Source organism: Pristiophorus japonicus, chromosome 16 (assembly GCF_044704955.1).
Source record: "Pristiophorus japonicus isolate sPriJap1 chromosome 16, sPriJap1.hap1, whole genome shotgun sequence".
Taxonomy (NCBI): domain Eukaryota; kingdom Metazoa; phylum Chordata; class Chondrichthyes; family Pristiophoridae; genus Pristiophorus; species Pristiophorus japonicus.
This window is the reverse complement of record NC_091992.1, coordinates 13,271,953-13,295,372: the sequence shown is the minus strand read 5'-3', so window position 1 is coordinate 13,295,372 and position 23,420 is coordinate 13,271,953. Positions and strand designations below refer to the sequence as shown.

Below are 23,420 nucleotides of genomic sequence, written 5' to 3'. Positions count from 1 at the left end.
GCGGGTCAGTTCGTGTCGGGGGCGGGGGGGAGCGTGGGTCGGGTCCAGTCCGGGGGGGTCCGGTCCAGGGGTGGGGGAGGGTTGTGTTGGGGGGGGGGGGGGGGGGGAGCGGGAGTCGGGTCGGGTCGGGAGGAAGCAGGAGCTGGGCGTGGGAGGCTGCCTTATTCACGCAGCCCCAGTGAGGCCATTCGACCAGGGCTAGGGGCTGCGTGCTTCGGGCCCCTCCCACACAGTTTTGGCCGCCTGGAGCTACTGCACATGCGCGCCCACTGTAGCGTGCATGTGCAGAGGTCCCGGCACTGTTTTCAGCACAGGGACCTGGCTCCGCCCCCTGGCTCGTGCTGCGCCGCGCCAGGCTCAAGAGGACCAGCAGGGAGCCGGAGAATCTGGAAGTTTTTTTTAGGCGCACTTTGTGGCGCGAAAAATGGGCGTCCAGGTCGGGGCTGCGCCGTTCTAGACCCGGCTCGAAACTTGGGCCCAATGTCCCTTGGGGACCCCTTCCAGCTCACAGACTGACGCACGACAACTTGTGTCACCTCATGTAGTGTAACATCCCCAGCCAAGAGCAGGCAGGAAATCTCCGCCCAGCCTCAGCTAATATCACTCTACCACCAGCTTACCAACGGCACACAATAGTGGCCCACACACTACTTCACACACAGTGGATCTCATTACTGCCCAGGACACTGGTCGAGACCCTAACTGGTGCATCAAGTGCAGTACTTGGTCACTGCACTACAACAACTTGTATTTATATAGCACCTTTAACATAGTAAAATGTGCCAAGGCCCTTCACAGGAGTGTTATAAGACAAGAAATTTGACACTGCCCCATATAAAGGAGAAATTAAGGCAGATGAATAAAAGCTTGGTCAAAGAGGTATGTTTTAAGGAGCGCCATGAAGGAGGAAAGAGAGGTAGAGAGGCGGAGAGGTTTAGGCAGGGGGTTCCACAGCGAAGGGCCCAGGCAGCTGAAGGCACAGCCACCAATGATGGAGCGATTATAAATCAGGGATGCTCAAGAAGGCAGAATTAGAGGAGCGCAGACATCTCGGGTTGGGGGGGAGGGGGGGGCTGTTGTGGGGCTGGAGGAGATTACAGAGATAGTGAGGGGTGAGGCCATGGAGGGATTTGAAAATAAGGATGAGAATTTTGAAATCGAGGCGTTGCTTTAAGAGGAAATGATAAGGGTACTCGGAAGGAAAACAGAGAAAAGGGAAGCAAGTAAAGTGTTGGGAAAGCACAGCAGGGTCTCTCAGCATCTGGAAACAGGAGAAAGGGATTAGCATTTTGGATGGAGACCCTTCAGAGCTAAAAACTAGAAGATCGCAGCTCATCTTGCATGCTCCTGAAGGCTCAAAACGTTAACCTCGCTGCTCTCCCCCGTCCGACCTGCTGTGCAGCGTGTGCGTCTGCAATTAATTTCCGTCCTGTTTGTGCTCAGGATTCAAAACCATGAGGAGAGGCTGGACGCCTTCTCATCGGAGAGGGGGTCAAAGCCTTAAGCGGCTCAACAGACCTTTTAAAAATGATTAAAAAGTAGGCAGACAAGTTGCTCACGCCAATAGTTCCAAAAGCTAGTGGGAATAGTTCCGCCCAAAATCCCTCCTACAGATAATTCTTAAGCCGCTTCACACAACGAGCAATAGGTATGTGGAGTAAGTTATCGGGGAAGGACATTGAAACAGACAGCAGAAATGGGTTGAAATAGTAACTATAGTGATCCCATCAAACTCACATTGGTTGCATTTCCTGCTGGAGCCGCTGGTTGGAACTGGAATTGAAACAGAAAAGACGTCAGTTTGCAACATGTCAACTCATGTCACCCCAAGCAGCAGTTGCTGATTTTCATCCCTCCGGATCCCTATTATTGTCACGGCCACTGTTTCACAGTGTGTCACAATCTGCTCAATGGATGGTGTAATGTATGCACCTGTGAGGATGCTCACAGGTTTGTGGAGCTGTTTGCGTTGGGAACGGTTTATCCAGTCACATGATGTTCACAGGACTCAATAAAACCCCAACCTGTTGGGTTCGGGGGATCCATGATGAGGTATGAAGTTGTGAGCCTGGTGGATGAACCGGTTATGTGTAGTGTGATTTTTAAACCTTTGCTAATAAACCAACTAGTTCTTAATAGCAATGTGTTGCTATGAATTCTTAAGCAAAGAACCCATGAAGCAAATACATTACAAACGGGACAATATATCAGGGTGTGGGGAGCACATTCTGGCCATTTCTTTGCCATGAAACCTTCAAAAAAATCAGCACCCTTGATTGACATTGGGAGGATGCAATACAAGAAGAGGCCACTAGGGAGCGGTGACGCACACCGAGGCCGGCAGTCAAATAAATACAACATGCGAGGTCAAAGTTGAAGTTAGTGACTACAGAATATTTCCCCCCCCCACCACAGCCACGCCACACCACCCCCACCACCCCCCCGCACTCCCCCCACGCCACACCACCCCCACCACCCCATCCCCCCCACGCCACACCACCCCATCCCCCCCCCCACTCCCCCCACGCCACACCACCCCCACCACCCCATCCCCCCCCCACTCCCCCCACGCCACACCACCCCCACCACCCCATCCCCCCCCCACTCCCCCCACGCCACACCACCCCCACCACCCCATCCCCCCCCACTCCCCCCATGCCACACCACCCCCACCACCCCATCCCTCCCCCACACTCCCCATTCCACCCACACCCCACCCCACTCCCCCCCCCCCCCCACAACCCCCTCCCCCACCCAATCGGGGGCCACTTTAACCTGACCCGCCCAGCAGAAAATTGACGGGACCAATTCGGCCGCCCGTTTTGCACCCCTGCCAATTCCATCGACTTCACTGGAAATAAAAAACCAGCGACTCCGATCCGGCCAATTTCCCACCAGTGGGGTGCGGTTAAAATTACCCCCGTGGTCTGCAATAAATAATAATTGAAACAAGCCTGACCTTCAGCTCAAAATAAAACTGTTCAACCACTCCCTGTGGTCACTAGTTCCGCATTCTAACCGCTCTCGGAGTAAAGACATGTCTCCTTATTTCCTCACTGGATTTATCAGCAACCATCTTGTATTTATAGCCCCTAGTTTTTGCTTCTCCCACAAGTGGAAACATTCTCTCCACACCTAATCTGTCCAACCCATTCAGAATTTAATAAACCTCCATCAAGTTTCCTCCAAGTTGTCTCTTTTCTAAAGACAGACCCAACCTGTTCAATTTTTCCCCGATAGCTGTAACCTCTCACTTCTGATACTCTGCTAGTTCATCTTTTTGTTGTACTTTCTCCACTACTTCGATGTCCTTTTAAAAAAAAAGAGTATGGAGACCAGAACTGTGCAGTGCTCTAAGTGAGGCATCACCAGGGTCCTATACAAGTTTAACATGACTTCACTACTTTTGAATATTTAGAAATAAATCCCAGTGCTGTGTTAGCATTTATAATTGCTTTGCTGACCTACGATGCTGCTTTTAATGATTTGTTCACCTGTATCCCTAAATCCCTTTGCTCTTCTCGCCCATTCAGATTCTTATTTCGCAAGCTGTAGGTGATGTTTCTGTTTTTCCGACCAAATTGCATCACCTCAAATTAATGTTAAAGTTCATTTTTCACTTATATTCCCAATCTGCAGGTTTTCTAATGTCTTCTTTTCTAGTATCAGCTGTGGCTCAGTGGGCAGCACTCTCGCCTCTGAGTCAGAAGGTTGTGGGTTCAAGTGCCACTCCAGGGATTTGAGCACAAAAATCCAGGCTGTGCAGTGCAGTGCTGAGGGAGTGCTGCACTGTCGGAGGTGTCGCCTTTCGGATGAGACGTTAAACGGAGGCCCTGTCTGCCCTCTCAGGTGGACGTAAAAGATCCCACGGCACTATTTCGAAGAAGAGCAGGGGAGTTATCCCCAGTGTCCTGACCAATATTTATCCCTCAACATAAAAACAGAAATGTCCGATCATTATCACATTGCTGTCTGTGGAAGCTTGCTGCGCGCAAATTGGCGATTCCCACATTACAACAGTGATTACACCCCAAAAATGCTTCTTTGGCTGTAAAGCACTTTGAGACGTCTGGTGGTCATGAAAGGCGCTATATAAATGCAAGTCTTTCTTTCTTTCCTGTATTATGTTGCATTCTTCCTCAGTGTTAGCTGTATAGTCCCAAATATTATCTGCATATTAGTCCCAAAGCACCTCACATTCAATTAAATTCCTTTTAAGCGTAATTATTGCCGTAATGTAGGAAAACACAGCAGCCATTTTAGCGAACAGGACGGTCCCGCAAACAGTTACGAGATGGATAAGAAGTTCGTTTATTTTTGATGATGGGTGGTTGAATGCCAGACAGGACACTGTTCCTTTTTTCAGGTAGTGTCTGAGGATCTTTAGTTTCCATTTGAACCAGTGGAAGAGGCTGGTGGAGCCTCAGTGCAACATCTCAACACTTCCTCAGCACTGCACTGTGGTGTCAGCCAAGACTTTTCTGCTCAAGTACTGGAGTGGGGCTTGAACCCATAACCTTGCAACTCAAGATAATGGAATGCTACCAACAGAGCCAAGTGGACACATCTGGGAATGGCCAATTTTCCCGCCCCTGGAGGGAAAATTGAGGTCAAATTGTACCCCTACCATTGCTGATCGAACCAGGGACTTTCCTGCTCTCTATGGCTCAGTTCCACATTGTTATCGCCAACTGAACCATTGTTGTTCGTTTACGCTGCTTTGTGTCCACCATTTCTGACAGCACCAAGCTGAGTGAGCTCATCACAGCGACATTGGGCAAGAGGACCCTTTTTATCAACCTGCCCCACTCCACTCTAGGCTGTCTGACTAGCTACAGGCAGGCAGGGGGGCTTTTCAAATGCAGGTTTTGGGGAGGGCAGGGTATTGACACTCAGCTCACGGAGGTGCTGTGAAGTCTGGCATTTGCTACAGGTAATTTCCCTCTCGGTTAAACACTTGCCAAGTTAGAATGCAACGCATTACTTACACTATTGTTTATGAAGCTGAGGGAGACAACCTCGATTTGACCAGCGATAGTAATGGTGTCCACTCTGGAGATCGCGATCCGGTGCTTGAATTCCAGGAAATGTCGATCATTCACCGCCACCTTGACAACAACACAACACTCTGAAAGATAACTGGCAACACCTCAGCTCCATGATTTGAAGCCTCTGATAATTTGAGACGCACCAGACTCAATTAAGTCAAGTCAATTTTGCCCCATGACCATTTCCTTTTGCCTCGCACCATCATCCATTTTATCATTGAATCTCTCCTGCCTTCCAACCAATCACAGGCCTTCCCTTTTGTTCTTTCCTCCCCTCCCCCCTTTCCCTGCCCCTACACTTGCTTAAAAACCTGTTACAACTCTAACTTTTTCCAGCTGTGACGAAGGGTCATCGACCTGAAACGTTAACTTTGTTTATCTCTCCACAGATGCTTCCTGACCCGCTGAGTATCTCCAGCTTTTTCTGTTTTTATTTCAATTAAGTCAAGACTGAACTGTTCCAACTTTTTAAACAGGGTGTTAAGAGTTTGACTCTTCTTTCGACATTTCCCCTTCCTCTGCTGAGGGCGCTGACCTTCGCAGGGGCACAGTCCCGTGGGTGCTGCCATTCCTGCCTTCATCTCCAAACCCAAAACAGGAGTGACCGCAGGCTCTTTGACTGTGGCACAGCAGGAGACCACCAAACCCCCCCACCTCGTCCTTCCTCAACAGTCAAGGCTCTGCGCTTCCAAGCAACGGCCACTGATTAGCAACCAGGAGCTGGACTCCTGCCCCTCCCACAGCCAGGATTACAGATGCCAATGGTTGTGGCACAAGCCGAGATCAGCACAGACCAGGGATCAAACCTGGGATCCTCCCAGTCTGTATTAAGATGCACCGGTGGGGTGCAATTACTCACACAGCCACAGGAGGGAGGCAGCTACTGGCCAATTTCAGTGGCATCACGCAAATGCACCAGCAAATGCAGCTACCATATTGCCTGGCAATGCAACATGGAATTCCTTATCCAAGAACATAAATCCTGTCTTAGGAAAATAAACACAGCACAGATAAGACAAGAACAGCTCCATGGACCAAAACTAAGAACCAACAAAAAATTAGATTTTATCCCAGTCCCCAAATGCCAACTTGGGTCAATAGATGAATACAAACACAATATAAACAGGATGCCATCTTAAGGAGCCATGGCACTCTCGTTATTTATTTACAAATTCCTCATTTTAGGGCAGGAGGTTAATTTCTGACTTCATGGTCACATTGAATAAACACACACTCATAGCACCACAAGACCTCGCCTATCTTGAATGTTCTACATTGCAGGACGTGGGGGCTGGAAATCCCTCACCGCACTGAGACAAAACCCCATGTGCCATGAAAATACTGGCCGGGGACCTCTCGGTCACACAGCGCAGGTCACCGCAGATGGAAGAACAAGCCTTTGCTGCTGGATTTAGTGCAAAGGAAACATCTGGTTTGGAGCAATGGGCCTTTTGCCCAGGGGGACACAGAGTTACATCACTGCCAAGTCATGTGAACATTCCAGTGGTGACTAACCATATAACCCACAATTCACAAGGTCATGTGTGCATTACATCAGGATCAGGAGTATTTCCCAGAGAATCTGTGTTTCAACATTAAGAAACACACAAAAAAAACACCCACGCCCACCCCCTCTGATGCTGCCCTCCAACCCATTTTCATTCATCGTGCCTTCCCTGGTAACTCCATATCCCTTAATACCTTACCTAATAAAAAATCTATCTATTCCAAGTCTTGAAAGCTCCAATTGTTCCAGCATCCACAGGCTTGAATGGTGGAACAGGCTCGAGGGGCTGAATGGCCTCCGCCTGTCCCTATGTTTAATATGTAGTGACTGCTGCCAACACACCTGAAACTTCGCAGAAGCCATCTGCGCATAAATATCAGGTCCCAAATATGAAAAAGTAACGCTCACCACACCCACCAGAGGAGCTGATGGCGATAAACACACTTGGGAAGAATACAAAAACTCTCAAGCTGACAACATCCTAGTCTCACCTTCAAGTCACATGTGCTCGTTAAATTGTACTGGAAATGTTAGCAGTTCATTCTTGTTATGTATTGATATGTGTATCGTCCAGGTACCTGAAATGTAATGTAAGCACAATGCTACACCACAGAGGGCGCTGTGGTGGGAAACCTGGAAGTACCTGCAACAGGCACTATAAAAGGCTGACCACCACACCTGAGAGGCACTCTGGAGCTGAACAATAAATGACGAATGTCACAGCAGTTAGATTTACACCAGACCGTGTGGAGTCAGTGATTTGTGTGCTACAGACACCACATTGGCGACAAGGAAGAGGACGAACTCCACGCAACCATGGCTACTCTGGGCTCGCTAAAGGATTTTACCGTGGGCAATGATTGGGAGGCCTTCACGGAAAGGCTCAAATACTACTTCACAGCAAACGACCTGACAGAGGACATGGACGCAATGAGAGATAAGCGTAAGGCGATATTGCTCTCCAGTTGTGGAGATGAGGTTTACTGTCTCGTCAGGGATTTGCTGGCACCCGGGAGCACCAGGGACAAGTCATACGAGGAGCTGACTGAATTCATTCGTGACCAGTTGAAACCGAAGGAGAGCATCCTCACGTCCAGATACAAATTTTACCATCACTGCAGATCTGAGGGCCAGGATGTCACCAAATACGCTGCGGACCTCAGGAGACTCGCAGCACCATGTGATTTTGGCGCATACCTTGATGAGGCGTTACGGGACGTTTTCGTCATGGGGATTGGCCACGAGGGCCTCCTTCACAAGCTGCTAGCCACGGAACCCACAGTCACTCTGACAAAGGCCATCACCATCAGCCGGGCACATACGACCTCGACGTGCAGCACCAAGCAAATGATCCACACAGTTTCGAACCCGGCAGACACTGTCCACAGGATAGCGCCCACCACGGACAAAATTGCAGAACGTGGCTTTGCCCGGGGCAGAGAGCACGGACCGCGGGGTCCTGGAACTCAGAGTCCGCTGAGGGGGGCCAATCAAGCAGCACCATGCTGGCGCTGTGGAGGAAGCCATGGGGCTCACCGGTGCAGGTTTGCGGAGTACACGTGCAATACCTGCCACACGAAAGGCCACCTTCAGCGTATGTGTAAAAGAAATCGGACACACCATGTGGCTGAGGAGATGGGGGATGATCCACCATCCAGCGAGGAGCAGGCAGAAGATGATGAGGTGTTGGGACTGTACACGTGTACTGACAATTCGCCCCCAGTGATAAGGGAAATAAAAATCAACAGAGTCCCTGTGAGTATGGAAGTGGACACGGGCTCGGGTCCGTCGTTGATGAGTCGGAGAACTTTTGATAAACTGTGGATTAACCCAGCTGCACGACCCAAGCTGGTCCCGGTCACGGTGAAGCTGCGTACCTACACCAGGGAACTAATACCTGTTCTTGGCAGAGCGATGGTGCAGGTATCCCACGGGGACGAGATGCACGGTTTACCTTTGTGGGTCATTTCAGGCGATGGGCCGACACTCCTCGGCCGGAGGTGGATGGGGACGGTCCGTGGGAGCTGGGAAGACTTCACCACTCCACAGGCTGCTGCTCCCCGGGGTGCTGCCGTGCCCCGGGTCCCCAGAGAGCAGCGCCGACCGAGCTGGAGCTGCAGCCTCAATCCACCCACAGGCGAGCAGAGCAAGCCCCAGCCCCTGACCTCCCACAGAGATCCTGCAGCCCCGGACCTCACACAGAGATCCTGCAGCCTCAGCCTCCACAGGCAAGCAGCCCTGCAGAGAGGGGCCTAGGGGTGGGGGGCGAGTCAGCGGGGTGCGAGGGATCCAGGATGGCCAGCGGATCGGAGGGGCCCACGCAGAGGGAGAGTCGGACGGCGGCAGCAGCTGGAGGTTGGCGGCCACAGGGGAGGCCGTGGGGGAGGCGGCAAGTGCGGCCGCTGGAGAGGCCACGACGGCCGCAGGGGAGGCGGCTACGGTGGCCGCCGGAGAAGCGACGACGACGGCCGCAGGAGAGGCAGCAAGTCAGGTGGCAGCGGAGGGGAGCAGAGGCGGAGAGCAAGATGGCGGCGGCCTCGGTCCAGAGCATCAAAGATGGCGGCGCTCAAGGAGAAGCCTCGTGGAATCCTCCAGAGCATTAAAGATGGCGCCTTAAAAAGGAAATGCACCCGGGAGTCTTAAAAGGGCCTTACCATGTGGTGGTCCCCACAAAGGACTTCTGTAAGGCAGAGCGAGTCTAAAATGAGCTATGTTAATGTGAGATGGCGAATGTATAATAAGAATTAATTTTTTAATGCTGAATGGCCACTGTATTTGTGTAAAATAATGGATATGAAGTACAGTTAATGATAAGGGCTAACAAGGAAATCAGGGATCCGTTACCAGTCAATAACTAGTTAATGTACCAGATAACATGTACCATACTAACGCACTGTCTATGCCTATCTGCCTTCCGTTGGACAAATGTATCATCGTCCTGCGTCCTGGTGGGGTGGGTGGGGTGAAGTATGATGTTATGTATTGATGTGTGTATCGTCCTGGTACCTTAAATGTAATGTAAGCACAATGCTACACCACAGAGGGCGCTGTGGTGGGAAACCTGGAAGTACCTGCAACAGGCGCTATAAAAGGCTGACCACCACACCTGAGAGGCACTCTGGAGCTGAACAATAAAGGACGAAGGTCACAGCAGTTAGATTTACACCAGATCGTGTGGAGTCAGTGATGTGTGTGCTACATACACCACAATTCTGATGAATTATTCACCCCGCTGCCACTCTTCTTGCATTCCTTCTCCTCCCCACCCCCGCTCTCATTTTTCCCCCTCCTCTCTCATTTTTCTCCCCCCCCCTCTCATTTTTCTCCCCAGTCTCTTTGTCTAGCGCTGCTCTCTCTCTCTGCACTTTCTCCACTCTCTTTCTCAATGATCCTTTTCCCAGCCGATTAAGTCCCAACATCCTGCGCCTGCATTATGTCCACCACCCGCATCTTCAAACCACACCCGGCAGAGGAGTGACTGCTGCCAACGAACCGGTTCAAGCCCCAACAGGCGGAGGACCTGATGGCGATAAGCACATTGGGGCAAGAGTTCAATAAAACTCTCACAAGCTGACAGCATCCTAGTATCACCTTCAAGTCACATCACAGATCTCACAATACCTGAAATTTCCACCCTCACCTTTCTCTCTCACCAATCTGCGGGAAGTCCGGCCGGAACAAACAACCACTGGAACTGCGCGCGCACAACTTCTTTATGTAGTTGGCAGCAGTCGCGTCTTCTCTCCTGACTGACATCATTAGCTCGACTATGGAACTGTCCCTCGCCCCTTAGCTCTCTTGCTGTGGAATATGAACGGCGGGATCGATAGAAGCGATGGCGGTGGGCCGGGGAAGTCGTGACCTCCATACCTTTCCCTGGGTTCCACTGAAAAGCTGCAACCCTGGCCTAAGACCAGCCTCCCAATCACGCACTGCTCCCACATTGTAACAAGTGACTGAAAGTGTCCTGTGAATTTAAAGATTTTGTGTGCTTTTTTTAAAAAAAAACTCAGAATTGTACAAATTACCTTGTAAGAATCACTCTCGACAAGTATGAGGAGTTGGAAAGTTTCTCCCTTCTGGATTGGCATTTCAGACTTCCTCTCCTCAGAGCACCAGCTCCGGTTCTCGAAGGTGTTGCAAACAACATAACCTGAATTTTCATACCGCGGGTTGAAGTGGAACGCGACATCGCAATGCTGTGCCGTCAAGCCACACTGAAGGTTTACGTGAAATCTGAGGAGAAAGAGGAGGAGAGGGACAGGGCCACGTGAACTCGCAACCTCCAAAAAATCAAACCATCGTCTCCCTCACAGCACCGGGATACTGGGGGTCCCATTCAGCCTCTAACATGGTTTATAAGAGCTGTGCATAAAGACATGTATTGAACCTGGTTCACCAACACTCTACCTCACCTCACCACCACTTCTCTCGACCCCTCCACGGTCTGTAAAATGTCACACTGCTTGTCCGACATCCAGTTCTGGATGAGCAGAAATTTTCTCCAATTAAATATCGCGAAGAGCGAAGCCATTGTTTACGGTCCCCACCACAATCCGTTCCCCAGCCACTGACTCCATCCCTCTCCCTAACCTCTGTCTGAGGCTGAGCCACACTGTTCGCAACCTTGGGGTCATATCTGACCCTAAAATGTGCATCCGACCACATATCCAAGGCACGTAGCATTTGTAACAAAATAGATGAGTCGACGGCACAAATTGAGACAAATGGGTATGATCTGATAGCCATTACAGAGACGTGGTTGCAAGGTGACCAGGACTGGGAATTAAATATTCAGGGGTCTTTGACAATCTGGAAGGACAGACAGAAAGGACAAGGAGGTGGAATAGCTCTATTGATAAAGGGTGTTGAAACAGTTTGGGTGGAGATAAGGAACAATAAGGGGAAAAAGTCACTGGTGGGCGTAGTCTATAGGCCTCCTAACAGTAGAAACTCTGTTCATCGGAGCATAAACCAGGAAATAGTGGGCCTTGTAAAAAGGGAACAGCAATAATCATGGGTGATTTTAACCTCCATCTTGATTGGATAAATCAAATTGGTCAGGGTAGCCTTGAGGAAGAGTTCATAGAATGCGTAAGGGATGGGTTCCTTGAGCAGTATGTAACAGAACCAACCAGAGGGCAGGCTATCTTAGATCTGATCCTGTGTAATGAGACAGGATTAATAAACAATCTCCTAGTAAAGGATCCCCTCGGAATGAGTGATCATAGTATGGTTGAATTTCAAATTCAGATGGAGGATGAGAAAGTTGGATCTCTAACCAGCGTACTAAGCTTAAATAAAAGGAGACTATGAAGGTATGAGGGCAGAGTTGGGTAAAGTGGACTGGGAAAATAGGTTAAAGGGTAGGACGGTTGATGAACAGTGGTGTACATTTAAGGAGATATTTCACAACTCAAGAAAAATATATTCCAGTGAGGAGGAAAGGGTGTAAGAGAAAAGATAGCCACCTGTGGCTAACTAAAGAAATAAAGGACGGTATCCAATTAAAAACAAGGGCATAAAAGTGGCCAAAACTAGTGGGAGGACAGAAGATTGGGAAGCTTTTAAAAGCCAGCAAAGAACGACTAAAAAAATGATTAAGGAAGGGAAGATAGACTATGAAAGTAAACTAGCGCAAAATATAAAAATAGATAGCAAAAGTTTCTATAGGTATATAAAAAGGAAAAGGGTGGCTAAAGTAAATGTTGGTCCCTTAGAGGACGAGGCTGAGCACTTAGTAATGGGGAACATGGAGATGGCAGAAATTCTGAACAAATATTTTGTATCAATCTTTACGGTAGAGGACACTAACAATATTCCGACAGTGGATAGTCTAGGGGCTATGGGGATGGGGGAAACTTAACACAATCACAATCCCTAAGGAGGTGGTACTCAGTAAGATAATGGGACTAAAGGCAGATAAATCCCCTGGACCTGATGGCTTGCATCCTAGGGTCTTAAGAGTAGCAGCGGCAGGGATTATGGATGCATTGCTTGTAATTTACCAAAATTCCCTGGATTCTGGGGAGGTCCCAGCAGATTGGAAAACTGCAAATGTAACACCCCTATTTAAAAAAAGGAGGCAGACAAAAAGCAGGAAACTATAGACCAGTTAGCCTAACATCTGTGGTTGGGAAAATTATTAAAGAAGCAGTAGCAGGACATTTAGAAAGCAAAATTCGGTCAGGCAGAGTCAGCATGGATTTATGAAGGGGAAGTCATGTTTGACAAATTTGCTGGAGTTCTTTGAGGATGTAATGAACAGGGTGGATAAAGGGGAACCAGTGGTTGTGGTGTATTTGGACTTCCAGAAGGCATTTGACAAGGTGTCGCATAAAAGGTTACTGCACAAGATAAAAGTTCATGGGGTTGGGGGTAATATATTAGCATGGATAAAGGATTGGCTAACTTACAGAGAATCGGGATAAATGGTTCATTCTCTGGTTGGCAACCAGTAATTAGTGGGGTGCCGCAGGGATCAGTGCTGGGACCCCAACTATTTACAATCTATATTAACGACTTGGAAGAAGGGACTGAGTGTAACATAGAAACATAGAAAATAGGTGCAGGAGCAGGCCATTCAGCCCTTCTAGCCTGCACCGCCATTCAATGAGTTCATGGCTGAACATGAAACTTCAGTACCCCCTTCCTGCTTTTACGCCATACCCCTTGATTCCCCGAGTAGTAAGGACTTCATCTAACTCCCTTTTGAATATATTTAGTGAATTGGCCTCAACTACTTTCTGTGGTAGAGAATTCCACAGGTTCACCACTCTCTGGGTGAAGAAGTTTCTCCTCATCTCGGTCCTAAATGGCTTACCCCTTATCCTTAGACTGTGACCCCTAGTTCTGGACTTCCCCAACATTGGGAACATTCTTCCTGCATCCAACCTGTCCAAACCCGTCAGAATTTTAAACGTTTCTATGAGGTCCCCTCTCACTCTTCTGAACTCCAGTGAATACAAGCCCAGCTGATCCAGTCTTTCTTGATAGGTCAGTCCCACCATCCCGGGAATCAGTCTGGTGAATCTTCGCTGCACTCCCTCAATAGCAAGAGTGTCCTTCCTCAAGTTAGGAGACCAAAACTGTACACAATACTCCAGGTGTGGCCTCACCAAGGCCCTGTACAACTGTAGCAACACCTCCCTGCCCCTGTACTCAAATCCCCTCGCTATGAAGGCCAACATGCCATTTGCTTTCTTAACCGCCTGCTATACCTGCATGCCAACCTTCAATGACTGATGTACCATGACACCCAGGTCTCATTGCACCTTCCCTTTTCCTAATCTGTCACCATTCAGATAATAGTCTGTCTCTCTGTTTTTACCACCAAAGTGGATAACCTCACATTTATCCACATTATACTTCATCTGCCATGCATTTGCCCACTCACCTAACCTATCCAAGTCACGTAGCCAAGTTTGCTGACATTACAAAGATGGGAGGAAAAGCAATGTGTGGGGACACAAAAAATCTGCAAAAGGACATAGACAGGCTAAGTGAGTGGGCAAAAATTTGGCAGATGGAGTATAATGTTGGAAAGTGTGAGGTCATGCACTTTGGCAGAAAAAAATCAAAGAGCAAGTTATTATTTAAATGGAGAAATATTGCAAAGTGCCGCAGTACAGTGGGACCTGGGGTACTTGTGCATGAAACACAAAAGGATAGTATGTAGGTACAGCAAGTGATCAGGAAGGCCAATGAAATCTTGGCCTTTATTGCAAAGGGGATGGAGTATAAAAGCAGGGAAGTCTTGCTACAGTTATACAGGGTATTGGTGAGGCCACACCTGGAAGCATTATAGCAGATGCATTTGTTATAATCTACCAACATTCTCTGGACTTTGGGGAGGTACCAGCAGATTGGAAAGCAGCTAATGTAATGCCTCTGTTTAAAAAAGGGGGCAGACAAAAGGCAGGTAACTATAGGCCGGTTAGTTTAACATCTGTAGTGGGGAAAATGCTTGAAACTATCATTAAGGAAGAAATAGCGGGACATCTAGATAGGAATAGTGCAATCAAGCAGACGCAACATGGATTCATGAAGGGGAAATCATGTTGAACTAATTTACTGGAATTCTTTGAGGATATAACGAGCATGGTGGATAGAGGTGTACCGATGGATGTGGTGTATTTGGATTTCCAAAAGGCATTCGATAAGGTGCCACACAAAAGGTTACCGCAGAAGATAAAGGTACGCGGAGTCAGAGGAAATGTATTAGCATGGATTGAGAATTGGCTAGCTAACAGAAAGCAGAGAGTCGGGATAAATGGGTCCTTTTTGGGTTGGAAATCGGTGGTTAGTGGTGTGCCACAGGGATCGGTGCTGTTACCACGACTGTTTACAATATACATAGATGACCTGGCAGAGGGGACAGAGTGTAGTGTAACAAAATTTGCAGATGACACTAAGATTAGTGGGAAAGCGGGTTGTGTAGAGGACACAGAGAGGCTGCAAAGAGATTTGGATAGGTTAAGCGAATGGGCTAAGGTTTGGCAGATGGAATACAATGTCGGAAAGTGTGAGGTCATCCACCTTGGAAAAAAAAACAGTAAAAGGGAATATTATTTGAATGGGGAGAAATTACAACATGCTGCGGTGCAGAGGAATCTGGGGGTCCTTGTGCATGAATCCAAAAAGTTAGTTTGCAGGTGCAGCAGGTAATCAGGAAGGCAAATGGAATGTTGGCCTTCATTGCGAGAGGGCTGGAGTACAAAAGCAGGAAGGTCCTGCTGCAACTGTATAGGGTATTGGTGAGGCCGCACCTGGAGTACTGCGTGCAGTTTTGGTCATCTTACTTAAGGAAGGATGTACTAGCTTTGGAGGGGGTACAGAGACGATTCACTAGGCTGATTCCGGAGATGAGGGGGTTACCTTATGATGATAGATTGAGTAGACTGGGCCTTTACTCGTTGGAGTTCAGAAGGATGAGGGGGGATCTTATAGAAACATTTAAAATAATGAAAGGGATAGACAAGATAGAGGCAGAGAGATTGTTTCCACTGGTCGGGGAGACTAGAACTAGGGGGCACAGCCTCAAAATACGGGGGAGCCAATTTAAAACCGAGTTGAGAAGGAATTTCTTCTGCCAGAGGGTTGTGAATCTGTGGAATTCTCTGCCCAAGGAAGCAATTGAGGCTAGCTCATTGAATGTATTCAAATCACAGATAGATAGATTTTTAACCAATAAGGGAATTAAGGGTTATCCATATTTACGAAAGGATATACTTGCTTTGGAGGCAGTTCAGAGAAGGTTCACTAGGTTGATTCCGGAGAGGGGGTTGACTTATGAGGAAAGGTTGAGTAGGTTGGGCCTCTATGCATTGGAATTCAGAAGAATGAGAGCTGATCTTATCGAAATGTATAAGATTATGAGGGGGCTTGACAAGGTGGATGCAGAGAAGATGTTTTCACTGATGGGGGAGTCTAGAACTAGAGGGCATGATCTTCGAATAAGGGGCCGCCCATTTAAAAGAGAGATGAGGAGAAATTTTTTCTCTCAGAGGGTTGGTAATCTGTGGAATTCGCTGCCTCAGCGAGCTGTGGAGGCTGGGATATTGAATAAATTTAAGACAGAAATAGACAGTTTCTTAAACGATAAGGGGATAAGGGGTTATGGGGAGCGGGCGTGAACCTGAGTCCATGATCAGATCAGCCATGATCTTATTGAATGGCGGAGCAGGCTCGAGGGGTCGTATGGCCTACTCCTGTTCTTCTAACTAAGACCGCCCATTTCCACCTCCGTAACATCGTCCGTCTCTGCCTTTGCCTCAGCTCATCCGCTGCTGAATCCCTCATCCATGCCTTTGTTACCTCTAAACTTGACTATTCCAACGCACTCCTGGCTGGCCTCCCACATTCTACATGAGGTCATCCAAAACCCATGTCCTAACTCGCACCAAGTCCCATTCATCCATCACCCCTGTGCTCACTGGGATCCCGGTAACGCAAGGCCTCGATTTCAAAATTCTCATCCTGCTTTACAAATTCCTCCATGGCCTCCCCCAAGATATCAGCCCTCCTCGAACTCTTGTCATTGTGGAAGCATTGGAAAATCAAAGGAACTGGTTCAGAGGAGTGAAGAAATATGAGGGAAGCAGATTAATGCACATGGTTCAAATGAGACTGTCACCAAAGAACTAGCTTACCACTAGCTTAGCACCAATATCATACTGTGTTAGTATTTCAGCAGCAGTATCTAATGAGTTGGTAGGTGTCATGAGGTTGTGGGTTCCTGTGGATTTAAGTGCCTGATCTAAGCTATCACTGCAGTGCAGTAAAGAGGCAGTGCTGCAATGTTGGAGGTGCCGTCCTTTGGATGGGATCTTAGTGCAAGGTCCTATCCCACCCGATCAAATGGATATTTTAGAAATAAGACGGTAAGGTTGGTGCAAGAGGCCGAGATGCTTTCCTCATCCAAACCTACTCTGCAATCTTATGAGAATATTTGCCAAAGGTGCAAAATGTTATAATCGGCTTATATTCCAAGTCCGTTAAACAGCATCAAGAGCTGTATTTTTCCATTTGTGTTTCGCCAATGACTTGTGGTTGGGAAAGTAAGAGGGGGAGAAAATAACCCCAGTCTCTACAGGCGGGCTAAGGCCTTCAGCCAGGCTGACACTTCTTTAATGGGCAGTGATGCCTCCAAAGATAGCAACACCTACCTCGTATGCCCAACAGTGCTGCTGACCACTGAATTCTGGGGCGCTCTTCAGCCTCAACCCTGTAATGTAAATTCAGCAGTAACTACTGCAAAGACCAAGCAGGTGAAACACTAAAACAGATGTTCCTGTCATCTTGTTCAGGGACCAGAACTCACTGGGAGTCTTTTTAACCCAACTCGGTGGGCGGGAAACCCGCAGGATCGGGTGGAACATCGGTTTTACACCCCGCCCGATATTACTGTGGGCTTCAATGGGGTGTAAAATCAGGTGGGGAATAAACCCAGCGTTGCACCCGATCCCATCAGTATCCCAATGGGCGGAGTTGGTTTGAAATTGCCCCCATTATATAATGGCAAGCAACTAGAATGATATTGGGAACCCAATGCTAGCAACCGGCATTTGTGCTCACAGTCTTCTCTACGCCGTTAAGCATTAAGATTTTTATTCAGAGGTTTTCAAAGCCGGATTATGAATACAACCGCACTCATGATTTTAAGATACATTCTCTGCGGAATACCTGTCGCAGTGGGGAAGCACTCGTCCTTGAATCTTGATCATCTTACCATCCTGCAAGCCCCCGGGAATAGGCCCAGTATAAGGAATAGGCTGAAACACAGAACAAGGTCAGCATGAGACAGCGCAGGCACAGACAACGAGAGACGTTCAACTGGCAGCACTTACAGTGCAGCTAACTCTTAAGCATGAAACGCGTGCAGAGAATCAAGTCCAGTCCAGCACAGTACATAAATCTAGGTTGACACTCCCAGTGCAGTGCTGAGCGAGTGCTGCACTGTCAGAGGTTCCGTCTGCCCTCTCGGGTGGACGCAAGAGATCCCATGGCACTATTTTGAAATACAGCAGGGGAGTTATCCCCGGTGTACTGGTCAATATTTATCCCCCAATCAACATCACAGAAACAGATTATCTGCCCATTATCACATTGCTGTTTGTGGGAGCTTGCTGTGCGCAAATTGGTTGCCACATTTCCCACATTACAACAGTGACTACACTCCAAAAGTACTTAATTGACTGTAAAGCACTTTGAGACGTCCGGTGGTCACGAAGGGCCACAATATAAATGCAAGTCTTTCTTTCTTTTGAGTGAGTTCTACCAAACGGTCATGTAAGCTTGCGCATTTGAGAAGGAGATACTCACTCTCTCTTCCCCATGATAGATATGTGCAGATAACCAATTGCACTAAGAGGGCTTGACAGTCGATGCTGAGAGGATGTTTCCCCTGGCTGGAGAGTCTAGAACTAGGGGTCACAGTCTCAGAATAAGGGGGTCGGCCATTTAGGACTGAGAGGAGGAGAAATTTCTTCACTCAACTGGTTGTAAATCTTTGGAATCAGAGGACTGTGGATGCTGAGTCATTGAATATATTCAAGGTAGAGATAGACTGACTTTTGGACACTAAGGGAATCAAAGGATATGGGGATAGGGCGGGAGAGTGGAGTTGAGATGGAAGATCAGCCATGATATTGAATGGCAGAGCAACTGGAATGATATTGGGAACCCAATGCTAGCATCTGGCGCTTGTGCTCACAGCCTCCTCTACGGAGTATGGCCTACTCAAGTTCTGACTTGACAGATCCTCCGCATCTTCGGGAGAAGGGCATTCACATGGGCAAGATTGCATTATTTGCCCAACAAATGTCCTTAAAACTCTTGTGCCTGGTAAAAGCAGGTGCATAGCCTACTTTTACCAGCGTAAGAGTTTGAAACATTTTTAAAAATCATTTTAATTTAAAAACACATGATGTTAAAAACCCTGCCCACTAAGGTAAGTTTATTTTAAACCCTAATTACAAAACTTTTTAAAAAAAGAGAGATTTTTTTCTAACTTTAATTTAAATTAATGTTAAATAAGTGGGGTGTTTTTTTTAATTTTTTTAATTTGTGTTTCGGTGTTTGGAGGGAGGGTTCTCATTCATAATAATGAGAACTTCTACTTATGGAGTTCCCATTATTATGAATGAGAATACTTTACCTTGACTGGGTATCCAGGCCCACGTGACTCCAGCTCCAGCTCCCCGTACGTTCAGACATGCACGTGCTCCGATGCGCATGCCTCTTAGGCTTAAAACTGCAATTGCTGGTGGGCGCCCGAGCTAAAGGTAAGTGCGCCTCTTTAATCTTTTCAGGCGAGAGCCCGCGGGGAAGCCCAGAACCGGGGGATTTCAGGGCCAATACTTTAAATTAAATTGCTAGAGTAGGACAAGGGGACACAGGTTCAAATTGGTAAAAGGTAAATTTAGGACTGAGATCAGGAAATTTCTGACATAGTCCGCATCACCTGGTAGGATATTGAAGGCAAAAACCCTGGAATCATTAAACGATTTGGTCCTGCACATGGGCTGGGAACACCACCACCTCCAAGTCACACAGCATCCTGACTTGGAAATATATCGGCCGTTCCTTCATCGTCACTGGGTCAAAATCCTGGCACTCCCTCCCGAACAGCACTGTGGGAGCACCTTTGTGGATATCTGAACGGAATATATGGAATTAAGGACAGTAAGGTAAACGGGATATATGAAAATGTATAAGCCATGGAAGAATAGCTGGAAGAATGTCAGATTGCAAATAGTGCAACATCAGCATAGCTAACAGTCTTTCTCAAGGTTTCAAGTCACTAATCCTGCCAATAATATATAATTGTAACATGAAATACATCTGCAGAATTGCAAGGTCTCAGTTAATAGTCACACCATTAGATTGAAACATTTAGAGGCAATGCTTGAGCTTTCAAGAAGAACATCTCATATAGATTGACTAATGAGTGGCTGAGTTAGACTGTCAATCCATTTGTATTTTGTTATCTGATTTCAAAACTGTATAACTGTTAACGCTTTACGATGTAACTTCACCTATCCGTAGGGAGTGTGTACGCTCTATCCAGAGAGTATATCTTCTGTCTGATAGGTCTTACTGGCCGGTAATAAAGACTGCTTTGTTCAAAGCACAAGAGGTATTCGACTCAGTAATTTTACTGAACCAGATTGAGGTAAAAGAATCCAGGAATTTACACCTTCACCACACTGGCTGCAGTGGCTCAAGGCGGCGGCTCACCACCACCTTCTCAAGTGCAATTTGGGATGGGCAATAAATGCCGGCCTTGCCAGCGACGCCCACATCTCGTGAATTAATACATTTTTTTTAAATCTAGGATATTTCCATTGAGACGAATTTCGATGGGCTGAATAGCCTACCTCGTGTGTGAATTATCTCGAGACAGGCACGACGTAGATCAAATGTCCGATGTAGCTCTTGTGTATGAACAAAAGCCCATCTACCCAGGGGTATATATCTTGCTGAGAATCCCACCTCGCCAACTCAGTCTCCCCACAGATAGGCTGTGTAAAAATTAAACGTCCGATCCTAGCCCAACCACATCAACCTAAGACGACAAACCTAGAGGCTTCCAAGCAACGAAAGAAGATTCCAGAAGGATATTGTATTTTAACAGAACTACAGAGGAAGCAGCATAAAACATAAGAAATAGGAGCAGGAGTAGGCCATACGGCCCCTCAAGCCTGCTCCGTCATTTAATACGATCATGGCTGATCTGATCATGGACTCAGCTCCACTTCCTTGCCCACTCCAGTCGAAGATCTATTTGCCTGCTCAGGGGTGCAAACTCTCCCCCTTCGAGGAGTCACTCCCCACTTGCCTAACCCCAGATATATATTTAAACACATATACTGGACGTGTGCCAAAACGACTGTAAAACAGCATCGCCATTTCAAAATTACAGCCTGGCATCCGACAGACATCGTGATATAATTAACATTCCTCATTGGCCTCAAGTCAAAAATCAGCCCTGAATTTATATCTCCCCTTCCCTTGGCCCCCGGGGCAACTAGTCAGTTCTCAGCCTCAACAGTACCTGAAACTGAAGGGACCCCCAAAAAACACACTTTTCAATAGCACAGGAATTAAGAAAATTGAATGTAACAGTACGTTTTATTCTATTACAGTTAACGCCCATTTTTACAAGATTCGGTCTAATCCTGAGCAGCGACGCAATGCTGCAGATACATCTTTGTGTTTAATGCCCCAGCCAGGGCGATGCCAAGTGCTTACCGGGTTGTAGACGGGCTGGGGGGTTGAGTAGAACTCCATGTCCGAGGCTGATCCGGACTAGACCCAAAAACTGCAGCAACCACTGACAGCGCAACTGAAGCAGAGCGCAGACACCAAGTGCTGTCGTAATTTCCTGAGAAAGAGAGATTTTTTTTTTTAAGTTTGAGGTTTTAAATAAATAATGTAAATGAACAGGGCAACAGCCACTTATGGAAGGGATATTTTTTGTTTAATTAAAAAAAAATCAGACCGTTATTTTCGCAAACTGGCTGGTTTATGTTTTTTTTTGCAAGTTTTCACTTTGCCGGAAGCTTTGACTCATCGGCAGAGGAAAACAACAGAGACTGGATCAGTTTCTGAACAAAATTGCCACAACAGCGATCGGCAATTGTCCATCTTTGAACTGAGTCATCTAAACGGAATCTGTACTGTGGGTTACTGAATTAAAGATTATTTTTTAGGATTACAGGATTACTAATTCATTGGGGTTATAGCGTTTTTTTTTTAATTGATTAAACGGATAAAAGGCCAAAGCAAATGAAAACGCAAAGAATGGGGAAAAAACTTGCGGTTTCAGCACGTTCTTTACTTTGTTTTTATCCTTATTCCTTGCTTGTTTTTAATTTCTTCAAATAATTGTTTTTTTGGAGGTAGTGAATCAAATTTGTTCTTGAATTTTTAGCGGTGAGAAAAAGTAACAAAGGAAAAACAAGAAAAAAAATTAAAATAGAGAATGTGATATTTTTAAGATGCCCATCTACTTGCAGGAATGAGATGGAATGGTTCTCTTTCTGGGCCAGAGAGGTTGATTGGCATTATACTCGTTAAAAAGCTACTTATGCTGTTAAATTCCAGCCGGAACTTTCTGCGGTCAGTTTTTAATGGCTAATGTGCAAATCCAGTAAGTTCTTAAAAAATAGCGGGGAGGCTAAGGGCGAAATGCCGTTTGTATGAAGCCAATGACGGAGCGGTGGAAATCGACCAGCACATTCTGGAGATTCGAAACATAGTGTATCTCTTCATCCCCTGACCGATTTGCAGATTGATAACGGCATGCGTCGTTAAGAAGCTGTTATTTTTTTCCAGCAAGATCCCGCCTGATAATTCTTTAGCCCGCAGTGAGTTCTGATGTCTCTCTTGAAAAGCATTTTCCTCCATAAAGTTGCTTGCAATGAAACTGCATCAAAAGACTTGTACTTCTCTTCCACATAGAAAATATCACCGGAGAGGGGGTGGGGTGGGTGGGCAGGTGAAGGAGAATCTCCTTCAGGCGAAAATATTTATTTTTCTATCAGTTGCAGAAAAAATGGAATGATGTGACATGTGCCCGGCAAAGGCCTAATACCCTCCTTATGAGCTGTGTCATTCTCGGATTCCGTGTCACTCTAACCACAAAAACAGGATGGAGCTCCTTTCACAATCTTCTCCTCCCCCCCTCCCCTCCATCTCCATCAAAAAATAGTCATTTGGGTTCATGACCTGTTGTAACTTTTTTTTGTGGAATGGAGCGATTAAGAAACTGCCCTATTTCTCAGTCAAGCATGTGACTATATTTCTTCTCTGACCCGAGCACGACTTGCTGCCACACAAAAGGAGCGGAAGCTGCGGGCCCATGTGACTATCATGTCAGCTGTTTTACATTCCTTAACTGCGGTGGAACATGTGATGAATGGCAGACGTACCAAATAACAGTGCGGTTCCTTCACCTCAACCTTTCTGGCCGAGATGCTACAACTTACCGCTGTGTTGTAGCCCAAATCCAAGAGTAATTCACTTTAATTATGGATAGTGACCAGCCTCGGTCACCTTTGGAGAGGAGGGAGGAGGGAAGGGAGGGGAGGGGAGGGGGATCACCAGGATTATGTCCCTTTAAGAATAAACGAATGAATAAGACTCAATTAGATTTAATCAGCAGGGCTGCCGTGTATCTGTCCTCACCGGGACTTGATTAGAGGATAGTCAATGAAAGGGCACAAGAAGACTCGGAAAGGGACTTGGTCATATGAGAAATTTCAATGTCTCAAGCCATTAAAGAACATAATATAAGTTTGCAAATGAAGTTATGTTACTGAACCCATAACAATTAAGGAGCTGTGGGACAGACAATGATT

At 47.1% G+C, this 23,420-nt stretch overlaps 1 protein-coding gene across 1 annotated transcript in view; it reads right to left on the bottom strand.

The window, feature by feature from the left end:
• Nucleotides 1-21,438, bottom strand: part of LOC139226331 (galectin-4-like) — a 35,683-nt gene extending 14,245 nt beyond the window's left edge. Inside the window, exons 1-5 of the mRNA XM_070857010.1 lie at nt 21,310-21,438; nt 17,740-17,828; nt 10,584-10,791; nt 4,989-5,108; nt 1,738-1,773 (exon numbers count right to left, since the gene is read on the bottom strand). Coding sequence (XP_070713111.1) covers nt 1,738-1,773; nt 4,989-5,108; nt 10,584-10,791; nt 17,740-17,828; nt 21,310-21,348 — 492 coding nt within the window. The 5' untranslated portion in view covers nt 21,349-21,438. The remainder of the gene's footprint in view (nt 1-1,737; nt 1,774-4,988; nt 5,109-10,583; nt 10,792-17,739; nt 17,829-21,309) is intronic.
• Nucleotides 21,439-23,420: the final 1,982 nt, after the last annotated feature.